The following is a 13798-nucleotide window of genomic DNA, read 5'->3' as shown; positions in this document are numbered from 1 at the left end:
CTTCTATGGGTATTGCTGAGTATCTGCATAGGAGCCCACGTCACTCAGGCTCACGATCCATCACTGCCTACGAAGACCTGGTGATTATCCACCAAGTGGACGCTGCTTCAGCCATACTGGAGCACCCCATCCATTTCACTCAACTAGTGATGCCTAGAGATACAGCACCTACCACAGAAACCATCCACATACAGTCGCCATCCTGCCCTGTCTCTCAGTCCCCTTCTATGTTTCCCGAGACTTCTTAGTCTCCTCTCTGGACTCTGGGGCTTGGAATTAGAAACAGGGATTAAAGTCTTGAGGTGAAAGCGATGTCACTTTGAGGCTCACAGTTGCTAAGATCTAACACTGATTGGCTAACCTAACTGGTTTCTAGGCTCTTGCTCTTGAACCTAAAGTTGACCTTAGGGTCAAGTCTTCCTAGAGACCCGCCTTGATTCCTTAGGCAAAATAACATTGCCCCGAATACTCAACAGGAACTGAGGGGACCCCCTATAAAACATCAAATAGTAGAGGTTTGTTTTGGAACCAGTCTCAGATCATAGGTGTGTGACCTCCATTACATGTTCTGTCAGGAAAAGAATCACAGCCATGCTCCTATGGACTTAACAGAAGCATCAAATATATCAGTGCAAGACATGAAGGAGAGACGATTAGTCAGGCAACGCAGCATACATTTGCAATCCCAGCACTTGGGAGGCTGAGACAAAGGATCTTGGTTTTCAAGTCATCCTCCAAAGCAAGTTTCAGGCTAGCTTTGGTTACATGGGTGAACCCCATCTTAAAACAAATCACACACCCACATATAATGGTGGTGGTAGTGGTGATGATGATGATGATGATGGCGACGACAATGATGATAACTTTAAAATATGACCTAAAATTTACCTATCTTCAAACATTAAAAAAAAACATGCATGGCATTTTCAATGTTAATAATTAAATGTCTGTATAACATTACATCATCCTCAGTGACAAGTATTTAAAACCCAAGATGTCACATGACCCCTGTTTCTGCAGGTGCAAGAATGAAGGACTGCATCTACTGATGACCCTTCCTACTAGCAGAATCCCAAGGCTGCCCAGACTATCACCAAGGGAGGGAGAGACTACATAGATGTGTGTGTGCGCGCGCATTCGTTCCACTGTATTGATGAGGAAACCCTGAATCGAGGTGGAGGCCAGGTGGCCTAAGAAAGTTCTGAAACCCACCAAGAGGAGCTCAGACAGACAACCAGCTGTAGTCATGCCTACACGCTCCACAGTAGCATTTAGGAGGCTGCCAGTCCTGGCCCTGTTTTCCTGGGGTACAGTCCAAGCCACTTGCTGATCTGCAGCTACTCATTTCGTGGCTGTGACCCTCAGCGTTTGTGTTCCCAGGCAGCCTCCAGTCCTCTGCCTGTGCTGTGCTCCACTGGGCAGAGCGGGGCGGAGCTGGCCGGGGGCGGAGCTGGGCGGGGGGCGGAGCTGGCAGAGCAGGGCGGGGCTGGGTGAGGCGGGGCTGGGTTCCTGTATTAACCCTGAGTGTCACAGAGTTGCTGTATTCTGGGCCTGGGAACCCACCCACCTCCCAGCTTCTTTTTCATCCAGCTGGCAATCTCGATGGCGTTGAAAAGCTTGGTCCCAGAGATCCTCTCTACCTTGCCTGGGAGCATCACCCTCTCTTGGACAGACTCATATTTATCACGGGCTGGGCAGAGTCCCACTGGCTGACCCTTTGACCCTACGTGGATTACAAATGATCATGCTCACTGTGCTGATTAGTCAGCCTGGGAAAATGCTATCTGTGCAGTTAGTGTGAGAACCAGAGCTTCCAAAGGCAACACGTGGCTTCTCTGCTTGTTCGCGTCCGGGAACGCACTTTAGTCGGGAGGTCCGTATGCATGGGCATTTATAGTGTGCCCCGGCCTCATGGCTTAGCGTGGAAGTGTTGCTGGGCAAAGTAATTCATTGCCAAACTAATGAGATTAACCCCAGTTCTGTCCTGACTAGCTGTGGGCCAGGGTTGAGAACCTCCACAGATCAGTTTCTCCCTTAGGAATGCTATTGTGAAAAGGTAAATGTTCTTCTCACAGACACAGGGGCATGGGAAATTAATTTGTCCACCTGTGGCTATGTCCACAAGCAGGGCCGTTGCAGAACTCTGACTTTGGCCTCTCTTTCTCCCTGACTGCCTGCCCCCAGAGGCTTGAACAACCCCTCCCACTCCCCCACCCCCACACCCCAACCCCACCCCACCCCACCCCCGCCATCCACTTTCCACTTGGTGAAAGCGTCAGGCTACAGTAGCCATCTTCAAACACAGGAAGAGCATAGGCCCTAAAGGAAGCAGTGTGGCCACAGGTGGGTGAGGACATCCACCAGTCTGACTCAAGTGAGGGCACCCAGGCACAAACATCTCAGCACCACAAGGTGGCCACAGTTGAGTCACTGCTCAACAGTGGCTGACTGGCAGGTCCTGTGAGCACGCCAGTAGGGGTGCGAAGAAAAAAGTGCCAATGGAGCCCCCCACAAGTACCACTAAGAGCCACTTGGCAGTGGGACAGTCTTGGGAGCTTTCAATTATCAGACACAGTTAACAACCCCTGCATCGGGACACTGTGAGAGACAGCCACACCCTGTCTGCCATTGGCCGGAAGTGAGGTCTCTCCAGTACCCAGGACAAGAGCAGAAGAAAGCCTTGGAGAACTCAAAAGCGTGCTCCAGTGTCTGGGGAGAGATCGTCCCACAACAAAGAAGCCACCAACACAATTATCAGAGGCCTTTCAAGTTGGTACATACGTAAGCATATTTATCTGGAACTGCGTCAGTACTCTTCAGTGAACTCTCTAGAGCAGGGCTTCTCGGCCTTCCTAACACCGCGGCCCTTTACAGTTCCTCATGCTGTCGTGCCACCCAACCGTAAAGTTACTTTTTGCTGCTTCCTAATTGTAATTTTGCTACAGTTATGAGCTGTAATGTAAATATCTCTGATTGCCTTTGGTCTTAGGTAACTCCTGTGAAAGGGTCACTTGACACCTCAAGGGGTCACGACTCACAGGTTAACAATCGCTGTACTCAAACATCCATACCCCTCCGCGCTTGGCCCACAACTCACAAGCAGTTGGCTATAATGCAAAGGTGGCATCATAGACTAGTCCCCGTTATTTTCCAGTTTCCAGACGGGTTCTGTTGTCATTATGCCCTGGAGATAGATACTTCCACCTCTGGGTTGTCTCTCTGGAGGACAGCCCCTCCCCCCACCTCTCCTCCATCCCTTACCCCTGACCCCACCCCTAACATGCCGACCCCATCTCCCCTACACTAGCCTTCCAGAGACCAGGGACAAAACAAACCAGTCTGTCTCACACTATGCAAACACTTGACCCCAGGAGTGACCTAAGGATGACAAGAAGGAGGAGGAAGAGGAGGAGGAGGAGGAGAAGGAGGAGGAAGAAGACAGACAGACATGTGGATTGATGTCTGTGTGTCAGACAGACAGACAGATGAGGACCTGGGTTGTTCTGGCAGTGCGTCAGCTGGAGTAAAGTTACTCAGCGACCTGTGACCTAACCCAGTGGCAGTTGTAGGTTTTTCTAAGACCTGTGAGGTTTGCCTGTCTCAGGAAGAGGGGCGGGGGGGGGGGGTTGGGGGGGGAGTCAGGGTCATCCTTTCTAAATGAGGCAGAGGATACCGAAAGCCTTCTCTGAGCTGCATTTATAAACCATGATTCAGCAGGAGATTATATTCACTGGCCAAAAAAAAAAAAAAGCGCTCCCCCTCACACAGGAGACGGTTTCAGTTTTCATCTTTGACAGGGTTTTCTGCTCCCCCTCCCTCCCAATTTTCCTTCTGGAGAAATGACCTAATGAGCTCTCAGCGGAGGAGAAGAAAGGGCCCCCTATGGGGGGCAGGGGTTGGGCTGGGCTGCCCGGGGCCTGGAGAGGCTGCCACATTTCTTATCAAGAGGCATGCACAAATTGCCTGCAGCTGTGCAAAGCTGCACTTTAACCACGGCTCTTCCCCCGAGGCCATTACCTCCCCTCTAATCAGCTTAACCACTGCCCAGCATCTTCTCCCTCTGCACTGAGATCTATCTGCCGCTGGCAGGCATGGGATAAGCCCGCCGGTCCCGCCGAAGATGGCCACTTCTCTCAGGACATCTCTTGACTCCCATCTTCAGTGGGAGCTTCTCACAGATCTTAAATCTGTTGCCAGATGAACTTGGGAGATCCTTAGCTCAACCCCCTAGCCTTTAGGACCTCAAAGTCCCTCGGGTGGGAGGGGCCAGGGAAGAAAGCAGCAGCCTCTGTGTGGACAGGCAGGAGGGTCAGGACTTCGGCTTTGGATCTGGCTGGGTGCCACCTGGCTTCCCTCCTGCTTTCTGAAGAGGATCTAAATCCCTGGCTTTTTTTTTTTAAACAGTTCTGCATCAAGGGTCAGCAGCCGTGGCTGCCCCAGGGAGGGGCTGCTAAAAACAGCTGAATTCAGCAGTTTTTTTGTGACAGTTGTTCATTGGCCCTAGCCCCAGGTCTCGGAGAAGAACAAGAGTTGCTCTTGCCCCTACATGAATGCTGGAAGGGGGTACAGACTGCCAGGGGCCTGCCATGCTTCCCAGAAGGTAGCCAGATGTTGGGTATGGTCCTGGCATAATTTAGGGCCAAGCATTCTGTCTGGAGAATTGGTAAAATTCCAGGAGGCCTGAGCCATTTCCAAGATGGATGCTGGCCATTAACTTCACACTTTGAGAGAATCCTTTACTGGATCAGGGTCATTGTCCCTGTGTCCTTTTGTTCTAATTACAAAAGAAGAAGTTACATCCTATGTGGTACTTTATTTCAGATGTGATGTGCCTCCCAGAGGCCAGTGTTTAACAGCAGGAACTCTTAGGAGGTGCAGCTCCACAGGAAGTCCTTAAATGATTAGGGACACCCTTAGGCGAGATTATAGGTATCCAGTCCCTCTATAATTTGCTTCTTAGCCATGAGGTAAGAAACTGGCCACCACTGCTTCTGACATAATGTGCTACCCGAAATCATGACTAAGACCTCAAACAGTGTGACCCAAAGTAAGCCTTTTCTCTTCAGAGAGTACCTCAAATGTCCCTACAGGTCTGCAGCGATGGCTAGCTGGCAGATCCAAAGAATAAGAAGCTGTGGGACTCCCTCTCCACTGCCAACCATCACCACAAAATAGCAGATGTCTGGGAAAGGGAAACATGGATGGTAATGTCTGTGAAGGCTCCCGAAGGCTCAGAGCCCCAGGATGTAGAAATTTCTCGTGCTTAAACATTAAGCCTGCTTCAAGAACATGATTCCCCCACCTGCCAAACCAACATTACCTTGGAGATGTAAGTCAGCTGCAGAGATCCAACAGCTCCTGCCCCAACTGCCAGGTTCTGAAAGACAAAGGTATTTTCTTAAGATGTGGGCTGTGTGAGGGCCCCAAGCAGCAATAAGAGATAGGGCCACTGTTGTGGTCTCATCTGTGCCACTGTAGCCTTGGGCAAGTCCCCTTGCTCACCTACAAGACACCAGTGATAAATCTAGGGGAAAATAGTAACATTAACAGTACCTGCTGTGTTTTATAAAAAAGAAAAAGGAGCCAGGGTTATGTTTGGTAGAGTGAGATAGGGTGTGGGGGAAGGGGGTGCCTCTGTGGGCCCATCCCTTCCTCCTAAGTATAGTGTGGAATAGAGTTTATTTAGGACATGAGGAGGGGAATTGAGGGGGGAGGGGGAGAGAGAGAGAGAAAGAGAGAGAGAGAAGAAGAAGAAGAAGAAGAAGAAGAAGAAGAAGAAGAAGAAGAAGAAGAAGAAGAAGAAGAAGAAGAAGAAGAAGAAGAGGAGGAGGAGGAGGAGGAGGAGGAGGAGGAGGAGGAGGAGGAAGAAGAGGAGGAGGAGGAGGGAGGAGGAAGAGGAAGAGGAGGAGAGGAGGAGAGGCCCACCATGAGGCCATGAACACATGGAGAATGAGGAGGGGAGGGGAATGGGGAAAGAAGAGACAAAGGTGGGGAGGAGGGTAAGAGAGTAAGAAATCAAGAGAGCAAGAGAGGAAGAGAGTGAGGAGGGGACAAGCAGCACCTTTTACAGTGAGTCAGGCACACCTGGCCATTGCCTAGAGGGGAGGAGCCTAGAAGAAATGCTAATAGTACCCCTCACCTTCTTACTCTAGGACAGGGGTTAGCTGTGTATATGCCACCATTTAACTGGCCCCTGGTATCCCCTGGTGTACAAAACAAAACAAAACAGAGGCAATCTGAGTTGCCCTTATTTAAACCAAAATGGTTGAGATTTCAGGGTTTTGTTTTGTGTCCTCTTTTCCTTTTCTGGGGGTGAGAGTTACTAGTGGGCGGTTTGATCCACCTCCCTCTGCCTCCTGGGTGATGAGATTACAGGTATATGTCACCACAACAGGCACTTAGACATTTTACATAAAAAATGGGAAGTCCCGAGGAATTTCATTTGTGCAGTCATATGCCCATGATACAGATTGCCTGAGGGCCGTAATTTTAGACAATGATTTTTGGTCCTCTGTGTTCTGGCTGTAACACACTGCCACATGAGGCTAGGTGTAGAATTTTCTACTTGTCATCACATCCACATTCAGAAAACTACAGATTTGACATCATTTCAGACTCTCAATTTTTTTTTTTTTAAAGCTCGGGAATTTTCCGCTGACAGCCCCACCCTCGCAGCACAGGGAAGGCACGAAGTTAACCCAGGGAAGGATCTCAATATGGAATTTCCCTGGCACACAGGGGTGCTCTGACAGTGTGGCCCCATGACATCTTCTCTGCACAGCCAAGCTGACCTGGATGTCTTTGTCCTATTTCTGTCATTTCAAATCCATTTCTTAACATGTAGGATGATAGAGGTGTTTTTTTTCTTCATCTGCCTGCGAGCTTACTTTGCAGGACGACGATAATACATGCCAAATGAAACTACTGTCTGAACGAAAAGATAAGACCGCTAAGAGAACATACTACAAAAGCAGCAAGAATGGCTAAGGTTTCTGAGCAGGGGCAATGCTAGCCTACCACATTCAACAGCGTGGGTTCCATCTCAGAACTGCAGAACACAACACAGAAACAACTCTTAAAAAGCACAGCAGAGAACTCCAAATGCGGAGTCAGCAAAATTCCACCATGATAGACACTTCCTGGCTTCCTGATTTCTGTTAAAGGAAAATATATGCTGAGGTAGCAACCAACATTAGAAATCACACCAAGGAAGTTCCCGAGAGATAGACAGAAAACTCATTCCTTATAACCTGAGAGCCCGTCTGAGAACTCGCTCCTATAATCTGAGAGTCCATTGAGAACTTCTTCCCATAGCCAGGGAGTCCATTGAGAACCCATTCCCATAGCCCAGGAGTCCATTGAGAACCCATTCCCATTGCCTGGGAGTCCATTGAGAATCCACTCCCACAGCCTGAGCCTGCAGCTCCAAAACTCACACCATTATCCTCCAGGAGAACAATGGAAGCCCCCACTACATGGGGGTTATCTCTAAGCAATGGAAGGAACAAAATCTTGGATAAGGAAAGTTAGTAAATTTCTCTAAGTATTAGCAGTGAAGTGGTCTACCATTTTAGAAGAAATATCTTAGGTGGAGAGATGGCCCAGGGGTTAAGAGCACTTGCTGCTCTTACAGAGGACCCAGTTTGATTCCTAGCACCTACACGGTGGCCCACCACTGTCTCTAACTCCAGTTCTAGGGGCTCTGATGGCCTCCTATGGTTTCACAGGCACTAGGTGCACATGGTACACAGATATGCATGCAGGCAAAACACCATATTCATAAAATAATTTTATAAAAGAAAATTCAGAAAAAGAAATATCTTAGATTTGGGAAGGACATTCTAGCCTGTTACCCAAATTTAACTCACATCTCTGAAGTAAATTCAGTTTGTCGAGTTTCCTGTTTATAAGGAAACCAATGGGACTAACACAGCCATTTAATAAGAGCGCTGAATCTCAGTGACAGACTAAAAAAAAAAAGACTCTATTACAATCATTTACATATGAAATATGAAGTCTGAGGAAATGCCTCTGAGGGTCTGAGAGTGCAGTTCAGTGGTAGAACACGTTCTGAGCATCTATGGGGTCTTCACTATCACACCCCCTCCAAGTTCTGCAAAAATAAAAAAATAAAAAAAATAAATAAATAAATAAGAGTTACCCTCAAGTGTGCAGATGGCTTATTACTTATGCACTGTCCAAACTTTATAATGACTTCTAAAAACTCATTTAAGGAAATCCCTATTGTGTTAAGTAAGATGGGTTCTGTCATTCCGGAGGCAAAAGGCAAACTCCACGTGGAGCCATCACTGTCTGAGAGTAAGGAAAGAATGGCTAAAGGGGCCATGAACTGCTCTGGACAAAGCTGCAGCCCTGCTGGGTAGCAGAGGCAAGCCTTTGTCTCCGCAGCCTCACCGTGGCCTAGAGTTCCAGGGACGTGTGGAGCCCAAGGCTTTCAGGTCTCCTAGGAGCAGCTCACTCTAATTGCAAAAGCCAGAGCCACTGCCCTTTGTAGTATTTACACTACCGATGGCAGACAAGGTCTTCCCTATAGCATACAGGCGGAAAAACCGTGCCAGATGGTGGCCGGGAGAATTCCATAAAAACAGGGTGAGCATAGCGTAAAACAGTCACTGGCCGGCCCCTCAACCAAGCTAATTACAAGATGCAAACACAAGGGTCCAGGGCTACTCTTAAATAACTACTCCCCTCCTCACCCCAAACCACATCTCAGAAGCCTCTGGAGCCCCATCCTGAACTATGAGTGAGGTGGGATGGGGGAGCAACTTGCTCTTTAAGCCACACGTAATAACGGGGTAGATCAGATTTCAAGGACATCAGCCCTCTGCTCTAGCCGCGCAAGCCTCCTCCCACTCGCAGTGAGTTACCCTGGGGACGAGGGTGGGGGAATCGCATGTCTACTCCGCCCTTTCTGCTCTGAGGCACAGATAAATGTTCTCTCCATCCCGGGAAGCCAGGAAAACATGACGAATGTTCGAAATGTTCGAAAGGCTGTTTGCCTACCGCCTCCTACCCATCCAAGGAGGAAATGGTTAACACTGGGGGGGAAACATCCCTAAAATTCCTGAGGCTTCATCCAAAGTAAGACTCAGTATCTGCTCCAATTATTGGATCTACGAGCTTAATGACAACATCTCATCGTTATTGGCCAGAATTCATTGTCATGGTTGCACATGACAGTCCTGGGCAGACGCTTCCTTATCAAACAAGGTTGCACAAAAACACCGGAGCAGCCAGGTGCCAGCATTTAGCACCCAGGAATCAGCACTCAGTACCAGAGTGGCGGGAGGGGCCGCAGCGTTGTGTCCAGAGGTGAAGAAAAAACTCAGGATTCTGCTGAGGCCTTCACTGACTTCTACCAGCTACAAGCTCCTGTCTCTCAACTCACAGACGGATCCTGGACTTTGGGACAGATTCAAACCCCTGGAGAACTCACTTGAGAAAATTCTGGCTTGAGCTTTACCCTCAAAATATAGAGTCTACATCAAATGGGATGGGTTAGGAGACACACATTTCCAAACACTCCCAGTGGTCCCTAAATAGACCTCAGTTTAAGAACAGCTGAGAAATCGGGCAGAACCTAGCCCTGCATGCTCTGTTGCTGTATATTTATTTCCCCGTGAATAAAGGCTCTTCTCACAATGTTAACTGCGCTCTAAGCTTACCGAGGACGTGACTAGGAATATCAAGATGAAGGGTTTTAGTGCTGTGAAGAGACCCGATGACCAAGGCAACTCTTATAAAAGACAACATTCATTGGAGCTGGTTCGCAAGTTCAGACGTTCAGTCCATTATCATCCTGGTGAGAAAGAAGCATGGCAGCATCCAGATAGACATGGTTCTGGGGAATAGGCTGAGAGTTCTACATCTTGATCCAAAGGCAGCAGCATGAGACTGTCTTTCATAGGCAGCCAAGAGGAGAGTAGATTCTACACTGGGTGGAGCCTGAGCTCCACTGGGAGAAGATCTCAAAGCCCCCCCCCCACAAGGCCACCCCTCCTCCAACAAGGCCACACCTCCTCCAACAAGGCCACCCCTCCTCCAACAAAGCCACACCTCCTCCAACAAAGCCACACCTCCTCCAACAAGGCCACACCTCCTCCAACAAAGCCACACCTCCTCCAACAAGGCCACACCTCCTCCAACAAAGCCACACCTCCTCCAACAAAGCCACACCTCTCCCAATAAGGCCACACCTCCTAATAGGGCCACTTCCTATGGTCAAGCATTCAAACATTTAAATAAATCAATGAGGCCCAAACCCATTCAAACCACCACACCAAGTGTCTATAGTCCCAGCACTGAGGAGTCGAGAGAGAGAGAGAGAGAGAGAGAGAGAGAGAGAGAGAGAGAGAGAGAGAGACAGGATTCCATCATAGCCCTGAACAGATATGCCCCACACAAGAGGGTAGCAAAGTGTACTTTATTGGTGCTATGGATGGAAGCCAGTTCCTTCAGGAATGTCCAGCATATAATGTCCAGCCTCTCTCACACCTTTAAATGTGGGACTGAGACTTCTAGAAAGGCAGTATGTTAATCACCTGGGGGAGGTTTTTTTTTTTAAAGATTTATTCTTTATTATATATAAGTACACTGTAGTTGTCTTCAGATACACCAGAAGAGGGCATCGGATCTCTTTACAGATGGTTGTGAGCCACCATGTGGTTGCTGGGAATTGAACTCAGGACCTCTGGAAGAGTAGTCGGGTGCTCTTAACCGCTGAGCCATCTCTCCAGCTCGGGGTGGGGGGAGGTTTTTTTAATTGACACATAATTATCTTACATCGTGGGGTATAGTATGATGATCTAATACAATGCAGTCCTTAGAGAGGAAACAGGAGCACAGCACCAGCAGTCCTCTGGGTAGAGGCTATGAAGAGGGGACGGTGGGAAAAGGAAGCCCCAGCACTATAGCAAGTAACTGGCAACCACCCTGCAGGAGGTCTATAAGTAAGAGTGACCTGCACGCTTCTAGTGAATTTTCTGGAACAGGACAGGTGCCTGTGCACTAACAGGGGACTTTAAGAAGACCTTGCCAACACCTTGCATTTTACTCAAGGTCTCTTCAGCCAGCAAGGATCTCAGAAGACTGGGAAATATTTGGTTTATTCTCTCCCATGACCAAGAAAGAACTGAGCTGCCCACAAAGCCGTGCCTCCACCTTGAGTCCTTCTGTAGAAACAGCAGTTCTCTGTGCTCAAGTTTACTTTGTTACCCACTTCCTAGCAAGAATAGCAGAGAGTCTAGAAACAGCCAGAAGACCCAACTAAAGATTCATCAATCAGCAGGATGTTGGTCCTGACAGCTCTTCAGCTACCATGATTTTCTGTGTGGTTTCTGCAGGAAGCCCGGGGAGAACAGAGCTTGTCATCCCAACGGTCCTTCGGCAGAGTGCAGCATGGGAAACAAGGCAGAGACAGATAAGACTGAGAGACTACTGTACCACACATGCTGCTAAGTGCTTCACAATGCCACCTTACCTCCACAGTCCCATTTCTCAGACACAGAAGCCAAAGATCCAGCAGGTGAGGCAACTGGACCAAGGTCATACAGATGGCAAGTCAGGCCAGATCTCAAACCCAACCCTTTCAGATTGCCAGAGCCTCCACGGTACTTTCCTTCATGCCAGGGCCACTTCCCCTGAGACAATTATCTACAAGTTGATTGTCAATGAAAGGTAAATACAAGAACAGAAGCAGGGTTACACTGAACAGGGTTACACTTAGAGACTTGCCCAGGCTGGGCAGGGCAGGAACTAGTCCAACTGGCTGTTAGGTGCCAAGCTCCAAAAGATCAGGGGTTGAGGGATGGGAAGGGAGGAAGAAGGGTGCCCAGCCAGCAGCAAAGAGTCCAGAAGGCGTCAGTAACTGCTGCTGCCTGCCAGTAGGAGAAGGAAAGCGAGTCCAGGGAGCAATCTCATGCCCAGGGCGTGAGCCCACGTGGCTGCTCGTAGGCTAAAACAACAGCTTTCAACACCAAAGCCAAGACCATCCAGGCTCACAAGGAGGCACCTGTGGCAGGACGGCAAAAGGGAGAGCTGCATTCCACAGTCCTCTTGGAATGAGACTGGCTAAATATAAACGAGGCCAGCTACCCTGGGCCGTTCTTTACCTCCACCCTGTAGGTTCACTTCCAGTTAAAAACTCGTTGGCCCACATGGTGCCCATGGCTGCTTCTCCCATTCTTCGGTTCCAAATGCATATTTTAACCATGCCCTTGTTGGGCAGTCAACATCATAGGACGAAGTGCTGGTTTAACACTCCGGGGTCTCTAGTCCTGGCTGACTATGCTATCACCTTCTTAGACAGGACAGGGATCCTCTGTGTAAGTGTGTTGGCTTCCATATCCCTTGCACCCCTCGCCCAAACCTGATTCCCCAGCCTGAACTTCATAGATGCCCACAAGCAGGCGATTCTGAGGCTTTCCGGAACCTGAATGGCTCTCAAGCATCTTCATCCTTTCTTTAACCCAGCTTCCTCCGAGGGTGCCGAAAACTCAATGTCATTTCCCCTTCCTCTTCTCTCCCCTCCCCAACCTCTCCCAGCTTCCACATCTGTGTCAGTGGATATGAAACATTTTACTATAAATACACAAAGTGTATTTTTTAAAAAATACAACTAGCTACTCGAATGACCCCTGAGGGGGAAACGTGTGGTTTTAAACAAAGAGAAAACAACTACAATGTATCCTGTTCAAAAGCTTAGCTGAAGCAACATGGCATTAACCTATTGTGATGTTTAGTCTCTTTTATCCATCATTTAAGAATTGGAGGGGTTGGGGATTTAGCTCAGTGGTAGAGCGCTTGCCTAGCAAGTGCAAGGCCCTGGGTTTGGTCCCCAGCTCCGAAAAAAAGAAAAAAGAAAAAAAAGTGAAAAAGAATTGGCAAAAATGCAGCACAGGGATGCTAGAGTTTAACTAGTTTGCTCCTACAGTCTCCTAACAGGGCAGCTCTCCCAGCTCATAACTAGCTGACACACCAAAGAATTTCATTAGCACAAAAGAAACAAAATGAAGTAAATTCAAAAGCATTCACCAGACATCCAGGGGTCAGCTGGCAGAAGCCTGCTGCTCGCAGTTAATTAATATTTATTAAGCACCTCTTACTTTCCTGGCCCCAAAAACATTACAGAAGTCTCAAAGTCATCCTTGAACATACTATGTAACAATGTTTCTGTATTTAACAGAGAGAGAACTAAGTCAGACTGACTAGCTTGCTACAGAGCTCCAGGCTGATAGGTGCTCACTGCCTGTATCAGGAGATTTGCCCACTGCCCCTCACACTTGTACTCTTGACATGGTCTTTGTTTTTGTTTGCTTGTCTGTTTGTTCATTTTTGGAGACAGTGTTTCTCTGTGTAACAGTCCTGGTTAGCCTGGAACTCACTCTGGAGACCTTGCTGGCCTCGAACTCAGAGATCTACCTGCCTCGACCTCCCCAGTGCTGGGACTAAACACATTAGCCACTACCGACCCGCTTAACTTGGTCTGTGTTATCACTTTTCTTTTCTTAAATTTGTCTAATATAACTAGCATACTCCTCTATATCACCAGGGCTCCTCCTTCATAAGAGAACCATGCCCTCTGGCTCCCAAAGATCATAATCTCTTGGCTATAATCCTGTGGTTATCAATTTGAATTATATTATATATGGGGATGTATAATTCTAAGTGTTATTTGGTTGATTTGAAATTTAAATAAGGCATGAGCATATACTTTAAAAGTTTGGGGTTTTTTGGCTAAGTTTGATAACCTGAGTTTCATCCCTTGGACTCACATGAG

General features: G+C 48.3%; 2 protein-coding genes across 5 annotated transcripts in view; both read right to left on the bottom strand.

The window, feature by feature from the left end:
* Erich1 (glutamate-rich 1) overlaps window positions 1-13798 on the bottom strand; it is a gene marked incomplete at its 5' end in the record, with an annotated part of 52793804 nt that overhangs the window by 8639672 nt on the left and 44140334 nt on the right.
* The window catches only part of Plekha2 (pleckstrin homology domain containing A2), a 62737-nt gene that overhangs the window by 26420 nt on the left and 22519 nt on the right, over window positions 1-13798 (bottom strand). For all 5 annotated transcript variants that reach the window (XM_087589116.1, XM_087589119.1, NM_001427342.2 and 2 more), the window contains exon 3: window positions 5321-5377. In XM_087589116.1, coding sequence (XP_087445242.1) covers window positions 5321-5377 — 57 coding nt within the window. The remainder of the gene's footprint in view (window positions 1-5320; window positions 5378-13798) is intronic.

This window comes from Rattus norvegicus, chromosome 16 (assembly GCF_021556685.1).
Source record: "Rattus norvegicus strain SHRSP/BbbUtx chromosome 16, alternate assembly SHRSP_T2T, whole genome shotgun sequence".
In the NCBI taxonomy this organism is placed as follows: domain Eukaryota; kingdom Metazoa; phylum Chordata; class Mammalia; order Rodentia; family Muridae; genus Rattus; species Rattus norvegicus.
This window is presented reverse-complemented; position numbering and strand designations above follow the sequence as displayed.